Source organism: Bos taurus, chromosome 12, assembly GCF_002263795.3.
Source record: "Bos taurus isolate L1 Dominette 01449 registration number 42190680 breed Hereford chromosome 12, ARS-UCD2.0, whole genome shotgun sequence".
NCBI lineage: Eukaryota > Metazoa > Chordata > Mammalia > Artiodactyla > Bovidae > Bos > Bos taurus.
In genome coordinates this window covers 71779202-71800295 of record NC_037339.1, presented here as the reverse complement: position 1 = coordinate 71800295, position 21094 = coordinate 71779202, and the positions used below count along the sequence as shown (strand labels likewise).

General features: G+C 41.6%; 1 protein-coding gene across 1 annotated transcript in view; it reads right to left on the bottom strand.

Moving 5' to 3' along the window:
- LOC100337053 (ATP-binding cassette sub-family C member 4) overlaps positions 1 to 21094 on the bottom strand; it is a 1051816-nt gene that overhangs the window by 43403 nt on the left and 987319 nt on the right. Inside the window, exons 23-27 of the mRNA XM_059892301.1 lie at positions 18457 to 18576; positions 17194 to 17304; positions 11041 to 11141; positions 9775 to 9957; positions 317 to 472 (exon numbers count right to left, since the gene is read on the bottom strand). Coding sequence (XP_059748284.1) covers positions 317 to 472; positions 9775 to 9957; positions 11041 to 11141; positions 17194 to 17304; positions 18457 to 18576 — 671 coding nt within the window. The remainder of the gene's footprint in view (positions 1 to 316; positions 473 to 9774; positions 9958 to 11040; positions 11142 to 17193; positions 17305 to 18456; positions 18577 to 21094) is intronic.

Sequence of the window (21094 nt, the reverse complement as noted above, 5' to 3'; positions counted from 1 at the left end):
GAATCTCTCCAGTGCTAAACAAATCATTAGTCCTTTTGTTCTCAGAATTGTGTGGTACCTGAGGAACTCTAAGTCCAGAAATCTATCTCAGTAAGTCCTTAAATCACGTGCAAACAAAACTAATGAATGAACAAAGAACCAAAACCTGGTGTCTGATGAAAGTGTCTGTTGAAAATACCTGCTGCTAAAAATATGCTCTATTGAGGGGAAAAAGGATTAATCATTTCATGTAATTTGAAAAAAATAATCAAATTAAAAACAAGTAAACTTGGGTGCCTTATAAAAAGAACATGTGAGAATGTTCTAATGTGCATACCTGAGGTGCAACTGACATACTCTTCCGTGAATGGTTAAGTCCAATACGGGTTATCAAGATGTCATCAATCCAAATGCCACCTTTAGGTTCTGACAATCTAAAAAGTGCAGCAATAAGGGAACTTTTTCCAGCTCCTGTTCTTCCCACAATGCCAAGCTGTAAAGAGATCCAGAAGAGATTAAGAATTAACAGGATGCAACAAACCTGGGAGAAATCCTGATTGTTGAAGATGAAATTTAAAAGTTCTATATAAACAGTAGTATATAAGTTTCTTAGTTATGGCACTGTTGACATTCTGGGCCAGATAATTCCTTGTTGAGGGATGGAGGGCTATACCGTATATTGTAGGATGTTGGTAGTAACCATGAACTCTACCCACTAGATACCAGAAGCACCCTCCAAATTGTGGCAATCAAAAATTTCAGACATTGACAGCTGTTCCCTGGTTAAGACACCCACTGGTTCCAAGAAGTTAAAGATGACAATCTGCTGGAGTGAAAATCCAGCAATCTCCTAAATGGTCCATAAGAAGTCAGCTTTTAAATTAACTTTATTCCTACTGCCCAAGTAATTTCAGCTTCAGAATTATGTGGCTAATTTTACAGAGATGTCAACAAGTCAAATAAGAAGTATTATACATAAACAAGTACTCACTTTCTCAGGGGTGTATTATTTAAGATAAAACTTGGTAGAAAGACTAAATCACTTTCTGATATTAAATATCTTAATTATGATCTATGTTGAAAGGAAACATCTTAAAATTATAAAATGCAGATCTCAGTGTCTTAAAAGACAGTGGCTAGTAGATAAAATGCACATAATGAGATCAATGCCAACACAAACATTTGCTATTTATATGGAACATTTCATCAGAGCACTTCAAAAGGCATTTTATTAACAAATTAATATTTGGAATTGCACTTTGGAAAGATACATGTCAAGTGTCATGCTAATCATTAAAACCAAAGCAGAGAGACATTAAGTGTACCAACAATAAGATTGGGGCTTTCCTGGTAGCTCAGCGGTAAGGAATCCACCAGCCAGTGCAGGAGAATCGGATTCGATCCCAGGATCTGAAAGACCCCCTGGAGAAGGGAATGGCAACCCACTGCAGTACTCTTGCCCGGAGATTTCAATGGAAAGAGGAGCCTTGGTGGGCTACAGTCCATGGGGTTACAAGAGAGTCAGACATGACTTAGCAACTAAACAACAACAGGTACAACAATAACTGCTGCTGCTGCTAAGTCGCTTCAGTCGTGTTCGACTCTGTGCGACCCCATAGATGGCAGCCCAGCAGGCTCCCCTGTCCTTGGGATCCTCCAGGCAAGAACACTGGAGTGGGTTGCTATTTCCTTCTCCAATGCATGAAAATGAAAAGTGAAAGTGAAAGTGAAAGTGAAGTCGCTCAGTCGTGTCCGACTCCTAGCGACCCCACGGACTGCAGCCCACCAGGCTCCTCCATCCATGGGATTTTCCAGGCAAGAGTACTGGAGTGGGGTGCCATCACCTTCTCCAACAACAATAACAGTAAAGAATAAATATAGCACAGGTAGAATGCTGGTGAGGAATAAAACTGCATTCAAATATGCTGAAATAGGCCCTTTGCTACCAATGAGCTAGCCCAACTGCAGATTCCTTGAAGGAAGCTTCCCAAGAAATGATTTCATCTCTATTTAGGAATCTGGAATTAATGAGGTTGTAAAGGCATGTTTTCCATCATTTGTAAATTAATTCATCCAAAATTTAAAACTCATGACTTTAAAGAGAGAAGAACTAAATATTTCTGAGTACTATACTCAGAATGCTGGGAACTTTATATTTTATCAATTGAATACCTCTTAAGTTTCAAAACTTAGCCTGTAAAATCAATCATGACATTTCAAAAAAGAACTTATATTTATAGAGATTAAATGTAAGAAAAGTGGTTTAGCAAATTTTATCTTACAAAGATAACACAATGTCTATAAAACATTTTGTACTTTATGTTAAGCCCTAATTTATATAATATAAGATGGGCCATTCTCTGCACATAGGTAGATTTCAGTGTGTATATATGTGGTTCCTATGTTCTGTGTCATGGCTAGATGGCATCACCATCTTGATGGACATGAGTTCATGTAAGCTCTGGGAATTGGTGATGGACAGGGAAGCCTGGGGTGCTGCAATCCATGGGGACACAGAGTCAGACATGACTGAGCAACTGAACTGAACTGAACTGAACCGATGTTCTGTGTACAGGCAGGCCTCAAGATATTTTGGATTTGGTTACAGACCACCTCAATAATCAGGGTTTTCCAGGTGGCACAACAGTAAAGAATCTGCCTGCCAATGCAAGAAACACAGATTTGATCCCTGGATTGGGAAGAGTCCTTGGAGAAGGAAATGGCAACCCTGTCCAGTTTCCTGCCTGGGAAATCCCATGGACAGAGGAGCCTGGTGAGCTATAGTCCACGAGGTCACAAAGAGTCAGATATGATCAAGTGACTGAGCACACACACAAACCTAAATAACATGAATATCACACAAAAAAGGAAGTTATATGAACTTTTTTGTTTCTCTTTGCAAATAAAAGTTATGTTTAGGGGCTTCCTTGGTGGCTAAGTGGTAAAGAATCCATCTATCAATGCAGGGGACACAGGTTTGATCCCTGATGCAGGAAGAATCCACATGATGCAGAGCAACTAAGCCCATGTACCACAGTGACTGAAGCCTACATGTCCTAAAGCCAGGGAGCCAAAAGAAGAGAAGCCACTGCCATGAGAAGGCTGTGCACTGCAACTGGAAAATAGCCCCTGCTCACTGCAACTAGAGAAAAAGTGAGCATCAGCAAAGAACCAGTAGAACCAAAAATAAATAAAATTATTTTTTAAAGTTATGTTTCTACTATATTGTAGTCTACTAAGTACACAATAGCATTATGTATATAGAAATGTTCATACCTTAATTTTCAAATAATTTATTTCTAAAAGAATGCTAACCATCATCTAAAGCTTTATCAGGTAGTAACACTAAAGTAAAAGAGATGACTTAAAACTAAATATTAAAAAACTAAAATCATGTCATGCAGCCCCATTCAGTTCAGTTCAGTCACTCAGTTGTATCCGACTCTTTGTGACCCCATGGACTGCAGCACACCAGGCTTCCATGTTCATCAACAACTCCCAGAGCTTATACAAACTCATGTCCATCGAGTCAGTGATGCCATCCAACCATCTCATCTTCTGTCATCCCCTTTTCCAGCCTTCAATCTTTGCCAGCATCAGGGTCTTTTCAAAATAGTCAGTTCTTCACATCAGGTGGCCAAAGTATTGGAGTTGCAGCTTCAGCATCACTCTTTCCAATGAACAGTCAGGACTGATTTCCTTTAGGATTGACTGGTTGGAACTCCTTGCAGTCCTAGCGACTCTCAAGAGTCTTCTCTAACACCACAGTTCAAAAGCACCAGTTCTTCAGCACTCAGCTTTCTTTATAGTTCATCTCTCACATCCATACATGACTCCTGGAAAAACCATAGCTTTGGCTAGAAGGACCTTTGTTGGCAAAGTAACGTCTCTGCTTTTTAATATGCTATCTAGGTTGGTCATAGCTTTTCTTCCAAAGAGTAAGAGTATTTTAATTTCATGACAGCAGTCACCATCTGCAGTGATTTTGGAGTCCCCCGCCCCCCCAAAAAAATAGTCTCTCACTGTTTTCATTGTTTCCCCATCTATTTTCTATGAAGTGATGGGACCAGATGCCATGATCTTGGTTTTCTGAATGTGGAGTTTTAAGCCAAATTTTTCACTCTCCTCTTGCACGTTCATCAAGAAGCTCTCTTGTTTTTCTTCACTTTCTGCCATAAGGGTGGTGTCATCTGCATATCTGAGGTTATTGATATTTCTCCTGACAATCTTAATTCCAGCTTGTGCTTCATCCAATCCAGAATTCCCTGCATGATGTACTCTGAATATAAGTTAAATAAGCAGGGTGACAATATACAGCCTTGACATACTCCTTTCCCTGTTTGGAACCAGTCTGTGTTTCATGTCCAGTTCTAACTGTTGCTTCTTGACCTGCATATAGGTTTCTCAAGATGCAGGTCAGGTGGTCTGGTGTTCCCATCTGTTTAAGAATTTTGCAGTTTGTTGTGATCCACACAATCAAAGGCTTTGGCATAGTCAATAGAGCAGAAATAGATGTTTTTCTGGAACTCTCTTGCTTTTTCAATGATCCAACGGATGTCGGCAGCTTGATCTCTGGTTCCTTTGCGCTTTTAAAATCCAGCTTGAACCTCTGGAAGTTCTCGGTTCACATACTGTTGAAGCCTGGCTTGGAGAACTTTGAGCGTTACCTTGCTAGCGTGTGAGATGAGTGCAATCGTGCGGTAGTCTGAACATTCTTTGGCATTGCCTTTCTTTGGGATTGGAATGAAAACTGACCTTTTCCAGTCCTGTGGCCACTGTTGAGTTTGTGGCCACTTCCTGAGTAACCAGGAAGCTTAGGGTGCTATTTACCTCATTTGGGGTCTTATTTTTACTAGCTGTTTATTCCATGAATTCAAATCCTATTTGTATCCACTACATTTCCCCCTTTACTCTAATTCCCATGAATTGAGGCAATGGAGGCAAGGACAAAAAGAGAATAAAGCCCAATTTCTGCTAGGCTGGGCTTCCCTTGTGGCTCAGATGGTAAAGAATCTTCCTGCAATGCAGGAGACCCGCATTCAATGCCTGAGATCTCCAGAAGATCCCCTGGAGAAGAAAATGGCAACCCACTCCAGTATTGTTTCCTGGAAAATTCCATGGACACAGGAACCTGATGGGCTGAAGTCCATGGAGTCACAAAGAGTTGGACATGACTGAGTGACTTCCTCTTTTCTGCTAGCCTGGCTCACTCCCTTGTTCCCCCACCCAACAGCGGCCTCTCTCAATTGAATCCAAAACAAAAGGGATGTCTTAGAGTAACAGGGCCTGGGACATGTGAGCAGAGGGAACCTGGGATGTACACAGGTGGAGTCAAATCACTTCATGAATCTACTGCCCGGGTATCATCTTCAAACACAGAAACGAAGCGAATGGTGATACTTTGGGTGAATCAAGACACAGATCAAAAGTCAAGTTACTTTTTTTCTGGAATTGAGCTGCAGGAGTTGCTAGCATATTTTTGAGATTAGTTCTTTGTCAGTTGCTTCATTTGCTATTATTTTCTCCCATTCTGAAGGCTGTCTTTTCACCTTGTTTATAGTTTCCTTTGTTGTGCAGAAGCTTTTAAGTTTAATTAGGCCTCGTTTGTTTATGTTTGCTTTTATTTCCAATATTCTGGGAGGTGGGTCATAGAAGATCCTGCTGTGATTTATGTCGAAGAGTGTTTTGCCTATGTTCTCCTCTAAGAGCTTTATAGTTTCTGGTCTTATGTTTATATCTTTAATCCATTTTGAGTTTATTTTTGTGTATGGTGTTAGAAAGTGTTCTAATTTCATTCTTTTACAAGTGGTTGACCGGTTTTCCCAGCATCACTTGTTAAAGAGATTGTCTTTTCTCCATTGTATATTCTTGCCTCCTTTGTCAAAGATAAGGTGTCCATAGGTGCGTGGATTTATCTCTGGCTTTCTATTTTGTTCCATTGATCTATATTTCTATCTTTGTGCCAGTACCATACTGTCTTGATGACTGTGGCTTTGTAGTAGAGCCTGAAGTCAGGAAGGTTGATTCTTCCAGTTCCATTCTTCTTTCTCAAGATTTCTTTGCCTATTTGAGGTTTTTTTCCATTTCCATACAAATTGTGAAATTATTTGTTCTAGCTCTGTGAAAAATATCGTTGGTAGCTTGATAGGGATTGCATTGAATCTATAAATTGCTTTGGGTAGTATACTCATTTTCACTATATTGCTGGGCATACAGACTGAGGAAACCAGAACTGAAAGGGACAAGTGTACCCCAGTGTTCATCATAGCACTGTTTATAATAGCCAGGACATGGAAGCAACCTAGATGTCCATCAGCAGATGAATGGATAAGAAAGCTGTGGTACATATACACAATGGAGTATTACTCAGCCATTAAAAAGAATACATTTGAATTAGTTCTAATGAGGTGGTTGAAACTGGAGCCTATTATACAGAGTGAAGTAAGCCAGAAAGAAAAACACCAATACAGTATACTAACGCATGTATATGGAATTTAGAAAGATGGTAATGATAACCCTGTATGCGAGAAAGCAAAAGAGACACAGATGTATAGAACAGTCTTTTGGACTCTGTGGGAGAGGGAGAGGGTGGGTTGATTTGGGAGAATGGCACTGAAACATGTATACTAGCATATAAGAAACGAATCACCAGTCCAGGTTTGATACAGGATGCTTGGGGCTGGTGCACTGGGATGACCCGGAGGGATGGTATGGGGAGGGAGGTGGGAGGGGGGTTCAGGATGGGGAACATGTGTATGCCCGTGGCGGATTCATGTTGATGTGTGGCAGAACCAATACAATATTGTAAAGTAATTAGCTTCCAATTAAAATAAATAAATTTAAATTAAAACAAACAAACAAAAGTCAAGTTACTGCAGTCATTAATTCAGTCTCCAAATTTGTTTTGCCCACAAACATTGTATAATTTCAATAATCCTATGATTTTCAGATTTTAAGAAGGAAAAATAAGAATCTGTTATGCTCCTAAGTTGTACTATAGAGTTTCTTAGATAATTAATATTTTATGGCTTTTTATGGGAAAATTTAAGACAAGTGCAAGTTAACAGAATTATATTTACAACAAGAAATCTGACAGACACATTGAGAGTAACCTAACATCACCTACAGGCCTCTCAGGGACAGGACTATGTCAAGAGCTGTGGTGAATGTTTTCCTGACACAGCAGTTCATCTTCTTGACTTACAAAGGAACCTGAAATAATTAGGAGGGAGCTTTTGCCATTTGACAAACTGAAGCTGCTGCCTGGGTATTATTTGGGTAATAAGTTTAATATTTATTTTCATGTCTCCAGGGTTTCATTCATTAAATTACTATACATTAAATTACATACATTAAGCTATAGTCCACTAGATAGGTCTGTGGTAGAAAGAGTTTTAAAGGGCAGTTCTTTCTTCAGTTGTTCACCCAGCTGTCATGTGTATGCTCTGGTTCCTGGCTTCTCACACTGTATGTTACTCACTCACCTTCGCAGCCAGCAGTCCCTCAGCACCCTATGTGTGCCCTGCAGAAAGCCACTTTCTGGGGAACAGAGATGAAAGTGAGGTGCTCCCTGATTTTAAAAAGTCTCAAGGTACCTGTGAGATACAGACCCCAAACTACAAAGCATGCCATAGGTGCTATCTTTTATTTTAATTATGATAAACTTCACATAATATAAAATTTAACTACTTAACCATTTTTAAGTGGACAGTTTGGTGTTCAGTACATTCATATTGTTGTGCAACCAAGCTCCAGAATTTTTCTGCCTCATAAAACTGAAATTCTTACCCATTAAACAAACAACTCCCCATCCCCCATCCCCCAGTCCCTAGAGACCACCATCCTACTTCCTGTTTTCTTGAATTTGACTACTCTAGGAACCTCACATGGAGAAGGCAATGGCACCCCACTCCAGTACTCTTGCTTGGAAAATCCCATGGACAGAGGAGCCTGGTAGGCTGTAGTCCATGGGGTCGCTAAGAGCCGGGCACGACTGAGCGACTTCACTTTCACTTTCACTTTTCACGTTCATTCATTGGAGAAGGAAATGGCAACCCACTCCAGTATTCTTGTCTGGAGAATCCCAGGGACAGAGGAGCTTAGTGGGCTGCCGTCTATGGGGTAGCACAGAGTCGGACACGACTGAAGCGACTTAGCAGCAGCAGCAGCAGCAGCAGCAGCAGCAGGAATCTCACATAAGTGGAATCAGGGTATTTGTTCCTTTTATGTCTGGCTGCTTTCATTTAGCAAGATGTCACCAAGGTTTATTCATAGGTCAGAATTTTCTTACTATTTAACACTGAATAATATTTTGGTAAGGATTTAGTTGCTTCTAAGTTCTGGCTGCTATGAACACAAGTGTACTGTAAATGTTACCTTAATATATATAAGGCACTGAGGACAAATTGAGGGCCTCACAGAGGCAGATACTTTAATCAACCAGAAAATTAGGAGACTTTTACCAGCCAGAGGATGAGGAGAAGGGTCTCTGAGATAGAGTGGCAGCATGCACACTGGAAGTGGGAGGAGGTGGTGCTTTGGGAGAACCTACATGCAACCCACATGCAGCAGTGTGCATAAGTCAGGAGATATACTGGCTGGAGAGGCAGGTGGAGGAGAGCTTCCTACCACCTTGTCTGTTCTGGTTTCAACTCTTCTTCAAGACTCTACCCTGGTCCAGGCCAAGGGCCTCAAGCTAAGTGTGAAAAGAACATTGTTAGCAGACATGGATTGGAGAAGGCAGTGGCACCCCACTCCAGTACTTTTGCCTGGAAAATCCCATGGATGGAGGAGCCTGGTAGGCTGCAATCCATGGGGTCAAGAAGAGTCGGACATGACTGAGCGACTTCACTTTCACTTTTCACTTTCATGCATTGGAGAAGGAAATGGCAACCTACTCCAGTGTTCTTGCCTGGAGAATCCCAGGGATGGTGGAGCCTGGTGGGCTGCTGTCTATAGGATAGCACAGAGTCAGACATGACTGAAGTGACTTAGCAGCAGCAGCAGCAGCAGCAGACAAGGATACTGGCAGGACCAGGTCACAAGCCTCTCTGCTGCCTTCCATGTGCATCTTCCCCTGTTCCCCTCGATTTGCTTGCAGAGACTTTGAGTGAGTCTCTGGACCCTGACTCTATGGGGGGCTCTTGTTCCTCACTACTGACTTATCATGATTCTGGGCTCTTCTCTGGTGACTACAGGGTCACCCCACAGCCCCTGTGGGAGTGGACATAGGGCTGCACTGCTTCTAGAAGCAACTCACCCAGGCCAGTAAGGATCAGATCGGTGCTAAAGAATGGAGCAATCTCTCAGGGGAGGGTAGGGGGATGGCAGCCAAGTGTGGGTGAGTGGAAGAAAAGTCTATGGAAACGGCCAAGAGACAGAGGAGGAGGTTACAAGCAGAGGACATCATGGTAGGAGGAGGAGATTTCAGACATACAAAGATGACAGGATGGAAAGAAAGGTAATATTGGAGAGTTAGGGACAGGGAGCCAAGGCTGGTTCCCAGACTTCAAATATAAAAATCAGATGAAACATATTGTATCCTGGGTCAGCTTAAGTTCTAGCTTCGGAGCTGAGGGCCACCTGTCACCATGAGGGAACTCATGATACAGGGAAAGAAATGCTGGGATCCCCATTCCATGATCAGTTTCCAAGAAAAATTCACCTGCCATATCACTGATCTAATCTGCATCCACAGAGGAATGAAGAGTCCCCATAACACAACAAGGAAGCCAAGAACAAACACAGTGCTAAATCTTTAGCTAGATTTTAAAGAGGCAGATGGCTTAAACAAACCTTTTGTCCTGAGTCAATGCATGCTCTCAGGTCCTTCAATATCAGAGGCTCACATAAGCTGTGCCTGAACTTAACATTATCAAAGACAATCTTTCCTTCAAGGAGCAGGAAGGATGGCGTATGTTCCCAGGGCTCTTCTTTCTTAAGGTCTGTATATTCAATAACCCTTTCTACTGAAATCATCTGAAACACATATGACATCACATCAGTTAATATCAGAGGATCTAGTTTATGGATGTTCAGAGACTATAAATGAAATGTTCTGCTTTTATGTATTTATATCTACTTTTACATGGTTAAGAATATCTCAGGTCTTAATACCACAAAGTATTGAAGTAGAAGTTTGATATAGTCTTTGATGATTGGTAAACTTGTTCATCATCTTATAACACTTTCACTTACAGCTATTTCCTTCAACATGATAGTAAAACTGAAAGAATTAGAAAAATGAATGATAAGGTTTTATTGATCTGCTTTTCATACTTGAATAAAAAAAAAAACAAGAGAATTTTGTCACAGAAAAGAATATTTATGGATACCAATCAGTAGTGTATAGCTACAGAAGGGCCACATGTTATAGATAACAGAACTGGATGGTCATCAAACCTCCATTTAATTATTAATCACTTACTACTATATTAGAAGAGAAATGGAAAGATTTCATTTCTATTGTTTTTCTCACTTTAGGAGAAGGTGCAAACATTTGTAAAGTATATAACTTACATATTGATTAAGGCATCTTAAACATCCATACCTCCATACTTTTGAGAGCACATTCTGAGATAGAGCTTATCCTACCAGAAAGAAGAGCTGCCAGCAAATTCAGGTGTTCAACACACACAAGAATAAATGCTAAAATGGGGGAGGGCTGATGGAGGAACATATTAATTAAATAAACCTCAAAACACTGATTTTTTTTTCTTTTACCAAAAACGAGGACTTACCCATTAAGAAACAAAGATAAGCAAGCTGCTAAGAAATTAGCTTATATTCTAAGACTTCAGAACTTCCATCCTATAGAGACATTTATTATACTAGAGGACAGTTTGTGATGAATATAAAACTTTCTGACATGCATACATAAGACTGAGAAAAGATGTATATATTTTATTTTACATTAACTTTAAACAGATGGAGGAGAATGTAAAAAAAACTTTGTTAACGGTGATGTAAAAATAATCATTTTCTATTTTACAGAAGAATTGCTCTATGCCATTTAACAGCAAAGAAACTTGAAAAGGCTAAGAATGGAAAGATAAACATCACCATATTCTCCACTTCGGCACTTTGCTTGACGCACCACTGGAACATCCCTGTGAGTGTGATGGTGAGTGACAGCGCCAGGCCAACCTGCCCGAGATCCAAAGCTAAATTAGGAAGAAAAGGAATCAAGTCAGTCTCCTTCTCAACCCCTCCTGCAGCTCCTTCTGTCACCTTATGAACAAGACTCCTTTATTTTTATGATTTTTATTGCAGTATAGTTGATTTACAAAGCCGTGTTAGTTTCAGGTGTACAGTAAAGTTAATTAGCCAGACATATACATATAATCCAGGCTTTCCTGGTAGCTCAACTGGTAAACCATCCACCTACAATTCAGGAGACTCCAGTTCAATTCCTTGGTCGGGAAGATCCCCTGGAGAAGGGATAGGCTATCCACGACAGTATTCTAGGGCTTCTCTGGTGGCTCGGATGGTAAAGAATCTGCCTGCAATGTGGGAGACCTGGGTTTAGTCCTTGGGTTGGGAAGACCCCCTGGAGGAGGGCATGGCAACCCACTCCAGTATTCTTGCCTGGAGAATCCCCATGGACAGAGGAGCCTGGTGGGCTACAGTCCATGGGGTTGCAAAGAGTCGGATAGGACTAAGCACAACAGCACAGCATACATATAATCTATTCTTTTTAAAGAATTTACCCATTTATGTCATTACCGAATATTTAAATAGAGTTCCCTGTGCTATACAGTAGGTCTTTTTTAGTTATCTATTTTATATAGTAGTGAGAAGACTCCTTTATTATATTTAAATCATTTGCATGTAATAATAGTATTGCTCATAATATTACTTCTGTTGAGTGAGACAGTAAAAAAAAAACAAACAGTAAGACAGTAAAAAAAACAGAGAGTAATATAGTAAAAAAAAAAAAAACATATTATGAGGGACTTCTCTGGTGGTCCAATAGCTAAGAATCTGAGCTCCCATTGCAGGGGGCCTGGGTTCAGTCCCTGATCAGGGAACTAGATTCTACATGCCACAACTAAGAATTCACATGCTGCAACTAAAGCCCTGTATGTCACAACTAAGACTGAAGATCCCACATGCCCCAACTAAGATCAAGTACATCCAAATAAATAAGTAAATTTTTATAAAATATTAGGAACTTAGAAAGAATTAATAAAGTTCTTGTTCAGTTGCTCAGTCATGTCCAACTATTTGCAACCCCATGGACTGCAGCATGCCAGGCTTTCCTGTCCATCACCAACCCCCGGAGCTTGCTCAAACTCATGTCCTTTGAGCCAGTGATGCGATCCAACCATCTCATCCTCTGTAGTAACCTTCTGCTACTGCCTTCAATCTTTCTCAGCATCAAGATCTTTTCTAATGAGTCAGGCCTTCACATCAGGTGACCAAAGTATTGGAGCTTCAGTATCAGTTCTTCCAATGAATATTCAGGACTGATTTCCTTTAGGATGGACTGGCTTGATCTCCTTGCAGTCCAAGGGACTCTCCAACACCAGAGTTCAAAAGCACCAGTCCTTTGGCACTCATCATTCTTTATGGTTCACTTTATACATGACTACTAGAAAAACCACAGATTTGACTAGACAGACCTTTTTTGGCAAAGTAATATCTCTGCTTTTTAATATGCTGTCCAGGATTCTCATCAAAAAAGCAAGAGAGTTCCAAAAAAACATCTATTTCTGCTTTATTGACTATGCCAAAGCCTTTGATTGTGTGGATCACAATAAACTGCAGAAAATTCTGAAAGAGATGGGAATACCAAACCACCTGACCTGCCTCTTGAGAAACCTGTATGCAGGTCAGGAAGCAACAGTTAGAACTGGACATGGAACAACAGACTGGTTCCAAATAGGAAAAGGAGCACGTCAAGGCTGTATATTGTCACCCTGCTTATTTAACGTATATGCAGAGTACATCATGCGAAACGCTGGGCTGGAAGAAACACAAGCTGGAATCAAGATTGCTGGGAGAAATATCAGTAACTTCAGATACACAGACGACACCTCCCTTATGGCAGAAAATGAAGAGGAACTAAAAAGCCTCTTGATGAAAGTGAAAGAGGAGACTGAAAAAGTTGGCTTAAAGCTTAACATTCAGAAAATTAAGATCATGGTATCTGGTCCCATCACTTCATGGGAAATAGATGGGGAAATAGTGGAAACAGTGTTAGACTTTATTTTTTGGGGCTCCAAAATCACTGCAGATGGTGATTGCAGCCATGAAATTAAAAGACACTTACTCCTTGGAAGGAAAGTTATGACCAACCTAGATAGCATATTCAAAAGCAGAGACATTACTTTGCCAATAAAGGTCCATCTAGTCAAGGCTATGGTCTTTCCAGTGGTCACATATGGATGTGAGAGTTGGACTGTGAAGAAAGCTGAGCACCGAAGAATTGATGCTTTTGAACTGTGGTGTTGGAGAAGACTCTTGAGAGTCCCTTGGACTTCAAGGAGATCCAACCAGTCCATTCTAAAGGATATCAGTCCTGGGTGTTCATTGGAAGGATAGATGCTGAAGCTCTAATACTTTGGCCACCTCATGTGAAGAGTTGACTCATTGGAAAAGACCCTGATGCTGGGAGGCATTGGGGGCAGGAGGAGAAGGGGACAACAGAGGATAAGATGTCTGGATGGCATCACTGACTCAATGGACATGAGTTTGAGTAAACTCAGGGAGTTGGTGATGGACAGGGAGGCCTGGCATGCTACAGTTCATGGGGTCGCAAAGAGTCGGACATGACTGAGAGGCTGAACTGAACTGAACTAGTGTTTTCATAGCTTTTCTTCCAAGGAGCAAGTGTCTTTTAATTGAATGGATGAAGTTACCATCTGCAGTGATTTTGGAGCCCAAGAAAAGAAAGTCTGTCACTGTTTCGATTGTTTCCCCATCTATTTGCCATGAAGTCCATCCTAAAGGAGATCAGTCCTGGGTGTTCATTGAAAGGACTGATGTTGAGGCTGAAACTCCAACACTTTGGCCATCTGATGCGAAGAGCTGACTCATTTGAAAAGACCCTGATGCTGGAAAAGATTGAGGGCAGGAGGAGAAGGGGATGACAGAGGATGCGATAGTTGGATGACATCACTGACTCAATGGACATGTTTCGGGTAGCCTCCGGCAGTTGGTGATGGACAGGGAGGCCTGGTGTGCTGTGGTTTATGGGGTCGCAAAGAGTCAGACGTGACTGACCAACTGAACTGAACTGAACTGAACTGATGGGACCAGATGCCATGATGGTTTTTTTTTTTTTTTTTTTTTTGAATGTTGAGTTTTAAGCCAGCTTTTTCACTCTCCTCAAAAGGCCTTCATGTTCATCAAAAGGCTCTTTAGTTCTTCTTCACTTTCTGCCATAAAGGTGATGTCATCTGCTTATCTGAAGTTATTGATATATCTCCCTGCAATCTTGATTCCAGTTTGTGCCTCAATCATACATTTCACATGATGAACTCTGCATATAAGTTAAATAAGTAGGGGGACAATATACAGCCTTGACATGCTCCTTCCCCAGTTGTTAAGCAGTCTGTTGTTCCATATCCAGTTCTAACTGTTGCTTCCTGACCTGCATACAGTTTTCACAGGAGGCAGGTAAGGTGGTCTGATATTCCTATCTCTTTAAGAACTTTCAAGTTTTTTGTGATCCATACAGACAAAGGCTTTAGCATAGTCAATGAAGCAGAAGTAGATGTGTTTCTGGAACTCTCTTGCCTTTTCAATGATCCAGTGGATATTGGCAATTTGTTCTCTGGTTCCTCTGCCTTTTCTAAATCCAGTTTGAACATCTGGAAATTCTTGGTTCATGTTCTGTTGAAGCCTAGCTTGGAGCATTTTGAGTATTACTTTGTTAACATGTGAGATGAGTGCAATTGTGTGGTAGTTTGAACATTCTTTGGGATTGGAATAAAAACTGACCTTTTCCAGTCCTGCGGCCACTGCTGAGTTTTTCAAATTTGCTGGCATTTGAGTGAAGCACTTTCACAGCATCATTGTTTAGTATTTGAAACCGCTCAGCTAGAATTCATCACCTCCATTAGCTTTGTTGGTAGTGATGCTTCCTAAGGCCCACGTGACTTCACACTCCAGGATGTCTGGCTCTAGGTGAGTAATCAGGTCATTGTGATTTTCTGGGTCATGAAGATCTTTTTTGTATAGTTGTTCTGTGTATTCTTGCCACCTCTTCTTAATATCTTCTGCTTCTGCTAGGTCCGTACTATTTCTGTCCTTTATTGTGCCCATATTTGCATGATATATCCCCTTGGTATCTCTAATTTTCTTGAAGAGATTGCTAGTCTTTCCCATTCTATTGTTCTCCTCTATTTCTTTTCACTGATCACTTAGGAAGGGTTTCTTATCTCTACTTGCTATTCTTTGGAACTCTGCATTCAGATGGATGTATCTTTCCTTTTCTGCTTTGCCTTTCACTTCTCTTCTTTTCTCAGCTAATTGTAAGGCCTCCTCAGACAACCATTTTACCTTGTTGCTTTTCTTTCACTTGGTGATGGTTTTGTTCACCACCTCCTCTACAGTGTTACAAATGTCTGTTCATAGTTCTTCAGGCACTCTATCATATCTAAACCCTTGAATCTATTTGTCACTTCTACTGTATGATCTTAAGAGGTTTGATTTAGGTCATACCTGAATAGCCTAGTGGTTTTCCCTACTTTCTTCATTTTAAGTGTGAATTTGGCAATAAGAAGTTCATGATCTGAGCCACAGTCAGCTCCCAGTATTGTTTTTGCTGACTTCAAATTAATGTCCATTGAGTCAGTGATGCTGTCTAACCATATCATCCTCTGCCACCCTCTTCTCCTCTGGTCTTCAGTCTTTCCCAGCATCAGGGTCTTTTCAAACGAGTCAGTTCTTCTCATCAGGTGGCCAAAGCATTGGCGCTTCAGCATCAGTCCTTCCAGTGAGTATTCAGAAATGCTTTCCTTTAGGATTGACTGGCTTGATCTCCTCCAGTCCAAGCGACTCTCAAGAATCTTCTCCAACAACACAGTTCAAAAGCATTAATTCTTCAGCACTCAGCTTTCCTTATGGTCCAACAAGATGATTCAGGCTCTGGATACTCCTGAAGCCTCAGTCACCTCATTCTGGGAAACGTTAACTAGCTCCCCATGGTAGAAAACTATCTTAATCATAATAATTCTAATTGTTCTTTTTTCACTGTTTACTCCCTGCTTCTGTAACTTTGTAACTGGATTTGTTTCTAACCATCTGAAAGCTTTTAAGTTACAAATGGTTTTCCAGGCTCCTATGAGTGCCACAGCCTCCTTCAACTATTACTTGGGGCCCCTGCTGCTGCTGCTGCTGCTAAGTCACTTCAGTCGTGTTTGACTCTGTGCGACCCCATAGATGGCAGCCCACCAGGCTCCCCCGTCCCTGGGATTATCCAGGCAAGAACACTGGAGTGGGTTGCCATTTCCTTCTCCAATGCATGAAAGTGAAAAGTGAAACTGAAGTCGCTCAGTCCTGTCTGACTCTCAGCGACCCCATGAACTGTAGCCCACCAGGCTCCTCCATCCATGGGATTTTCCAGGCAAGAGTACTGGAGTGGGGTGCCATTGCCTTCTCCAACTTGGGGCCCCTAGACAGTGTAAATCAACTATACCCCAATAGAACTTAAAAGAATGGTTCATGTGAGCCAAAGCAGGGTCCCAAGTCACCACAGGTCTGCTGGAGCAGGCACTTCATACCTGGTCTTTGCTCCTAAAGAGTCCAAAAGCCAAAAAGAAAAATTACTTTCTAATTATGTGAAGTATTAATTACAATGAAAATCACTAAAAAAAAGATACATGCACCCCAATGTTCATGGGATACAGAAAAAAGAATCTTTAAAAAAAGTGAAAAAAAAAAAAAAAAAAAGTGGACACATGTATAACAGATTCACCTGGCAGTATACCTGAAGCTAACACAACATCATAAATCAACCATATGCCAATCAAAAAAATTTTAAAGGGGTCTCAACAGGAACCTACTGTAAATAAATAAATGAAAAAAAGACACAAATAACTTCAAATGGACCACAATGCACACAAATGGACTCACATGCTGCAAGCACTTTAATACAATTCATTACAACCAAAGAGTATATATTAGACATGATGACAAGAGTTTAATAACTACAAAAAAAAAGCTAAAAAGTGTAAACATACCACAATTATTCATATCTGTACTTACTTTCTACCAGAATCAGGGCCCCAAAGGCAACAACAGTGACAAAGATGGCACAGATGACATCCAGATACACAGCGAGCCATCGGGACGTCGTCAAAAGCAGGAACCAAGCCTCTGGATATGTGATGTAATAAGCATAGTACATAAACAGAAAAACCATGTTAGCTGCTTCTCAGTAGGGACAGCATTATTCTCAGTTGAGCATTTTACACAAGGTAGAACAGCAAAGTTACACACCCAAAGAAACTAAACATTTCAGAAAACTAGGTACTAACACAAGACAATGTATGGGACACACAGGAATCAGTCCAGGAAGCATGTACTGAAAACTTCAACCCACTTATCAACAGAAACAAGATCACAAGAAGGAAGATGGAAAATCGTCTCATTGGTGCATTTCCTGCAGTGCTGGGCCTCAACCTGAAGATCATCCTCTCACAGGGCTGACTGTTCCCAGCTCTCTGACAGCAGATAGAACAGCTCACACTGATTCCAGCACCTTCTGCCCTCACTACCAGGTCCTGTAGTATTTATTCTTAGGAACCAGTGTCTATATGACCATCAGCTAAAAGGATCTGCATGTGGCTTTCAATTACCACTGTATCTTCAAAATACAATAATGACTGGAAAGTTTAGCCAGGATTTTATAGACTTAGAGGAAATTCTGAACTTTCTACCTAGGGAAAAAACTTCATTGATACAAAGCATAATCAAGTGGGTAACGAATCAGGAAATTACTTTCCTCAATCACATCTGCTACCCTCCACATCTGCTCTGAAAAAAGATGGCAAACCACAGCCCAGGGGTCAAGAACAGCCACCCACCTGGTTCTGAAAATAAAGTTTTATTGGAACATAGCTACAGCCATTTACTGATGTATTATCTTTGCCTGTCTTTGTGCTACAGCAGCAAAGGTGAATAGTTGCAACAGACACAGTATAGCACTCAAAGCATACAATGTTTTCTATCTGGATCTTTGCAAAAAAAAAAAAAAGTTTTCTGACTCTTGCCCTAAAGAGACAGAAGTCCACAGGGCACAGTGATGGAAGGACAATGCGAGCCAGTCCAGGGAGAAAATCAGGGGGTGATGGGGAAGAGGGGAGCACAGAGGGGATGGTGAGAGGAAGGCGTGGGGGAGGCAGGTGTGAGGGGGACATGCGGAGGCACAGAGAGAAGGACTGGCCAGCCAGGCCACCTGAGAGGGAGGTCAGCCCTCAAAAAGCAGCACACCCCATCCTTAGGAAAAATCTCCAGAAACTTACAGACCTGAGTGCAAATCCTGGTGTGAGTCAAATAGCTCCTGAAATTTCTGTTCAGCTTTGTATGCTCGGATGGTCCAGAGTCCCCGGAGAGAAGATGCTAAGTGGGAAAACACCGGGCTCCGAGCTGGGGCAGCAGAGACAGACACATATCAGAGAAAGTCAGTGAGGCTGGATGCAAGGAAACCACTGCCTCCCGGGCTCTGTGGTCACACGTCCCTCCAAAGGGAACCCTCCATGTGACCTTCAAACTCCTGCTCACACCACGCTTCATTTTAATGACCTGGGAATGAAAGATTCTCTTTGAAACTACCTTTGATCAAATTAAAATCACAGCTAGATTTAGATAAAGCAATTCTTTACTGGTTCTTTCATCAAGGTCTTCTCATACACGCCTCCCTCCAAATTTATCTGGCATCTCACCAGATGGGAGTTGTTCACAATTTTTAAAAAATATATTGAAGATTTACAACAATGTGTTAGTTTTAGATATATAGTATAGTCATTCAGTTATTATTTTTCCTGATTATATCCCCTTATAGGTTATTATACTGAATAAAATTCCTGTGCTTTACAGTAATCCTTGTTGCTTTTTATTTTACATATTATTAGCAGTGTGTCTATTAATCTCATACTTCTAATTTGTTCCTCCCTATCCCCTTTGATAACCATAAGTTTGTTTTCTATGTCTCTGAGTCTAATTCCATTTTGCATACTGATTCATTTGCATTATTTTTAGATTCCATGTACAAGTGATATCATATTTGTCTTTCTCTGACCTACTTTACTAAGAATAATATTCTCTAGATCCATCCATGTTGCTGCAGATGCAATATTTCATTCTTTTCCATGGGTGAGTAATTACTGTTCACTAATTTTTGTATCAGTAGCATTCTAAAATTTAATTCTCATTAAAGTCCTCACCACTCTGAATTTTGATGAACTACCTGTGTGTTGTCTCCACCTTAGATGAGTAACCTAAGGCCTGGATAAGAGTCAGTACATCCCCATGCTGGACCAGACCCAGACCCAGGACAGGGTGAGACGAGTAAGGGGAGTGGACAGTCTGCCACCTCCGTCCTGGGCCTCCACCTGTGCCAGGAGCCTCTGTGGGGGTCCCGGAGCACCCGGTGCTGCACCGCCCTTGTGACCACAGGACCCGGCAGATGAGGAGCCTTTGAATGGTCTTGACTTCTGCTCCAGGAACCTGATGGATGTTTTCACAACTGCCCTGCTGGATCTCTGAACCATGACACAATCTAACACTTCTGCTTTGTACTCTGTTTGCACAAAGAGCTGAGAGTGACTTGGTGGTGCCTTTGATCATCCAGTCGTGTACCTGTGTTCTCATTCCAGCATCCACACTGCTCTCTCTTCACTCTATTGACTAACTTTTTAGCTTCCTATAACTCTGTGCTTATAAGAACAACATAAACTAAGATGGAGCTCATGCTCCAAATAATAAAAGTGAGGGACTCTGTTCAGGGCTTTTCTTCAGCCTAGCAGGTGTCCCAACCCACCCCTAGAGCTTGGTCTGGAAGCAGGGTGCTCACAGGGATGATACAGGTGAATTCCAGGGCCCATCACCCTGTCAGAAGGATGGCGAGGGTCCAGCTCCAGAGAGCACAGAAAACTCACTAGAACCAGGCTCTTGTTTCCTGAGCAAATGTTGTGACATCAACACTATTCATCACAGACAAGACTTCTGAGCAGGAAGCAGCTGTGGCTGTTCCCCCAGGGAGAGTCCTGGAGTGAACTAAGCACCTTGACCTCCCTCATCTGCTTCCCTTGTCAGGAGATCAAAGTGCAGCTGATTCTCTCCAGCAGGGATGGAGGGCAGGGTAGACTTTAGAAACCAGGTGTCATCTCAGCCTTGAACACCTGGGAACCAAATACCCTATCACCTACCTCACCTCATGCCCAAGAGTTACAGGCTGGGGGAATCTGGACCCATGAAAAGCCATCCTGTTTCTCTCAAATCCCATTTAGGGCTGAGCAGGATGCCAGGATAAGTGAACTGGAGGGTCTGCAAAGAAAATTAGCTAAAATAAGGAAGAGGGGATGTAAGACTCTGTTGTTATGTTGCCCAAAGTAATATCTTTTTCCCACAAGCACTGAGCCCACAAGTCCTGAAGCAGACTATGTCACAGCCATGGCATCAGCCCACAGTCACAGACACATGTAACCCCAGAGTTCACATGACTAATGCCTGTGTTTCCCACAACCCTGAAGACACCTGGGGACACACCCCACCAGGACTACAGATCTTTGCCAGCAAGGGGACCCTGGAATGAAAGCCATGCTGCCAGATTATCATTCAAGCCATGTGAGACCTGTTGTGAGTAAGTTCTTGATTCCCTCATGTTCAAGGGTCCAGTGCCTTTGGTCATGGCCAGCAAGTACTTTACAAGCATCGATTCAAGAAATCCTCATGAGAACTCCAGAGACTGAGGGATTAAGAGCATTCACTGCCCAAGATTAACTATTTCAACCCACCTAGGTGATAGACCTGGGTGTGAGACCCAACTTTCTGATTCCCAAGGTTGTGCTTTTAATAACAACAGCAGTGTGTCACACAGAGAATAATCAGGGTGAAGGATATCCATGTGTGATAATGAGCATTTTTCTCCAGATTTTGTTATTTA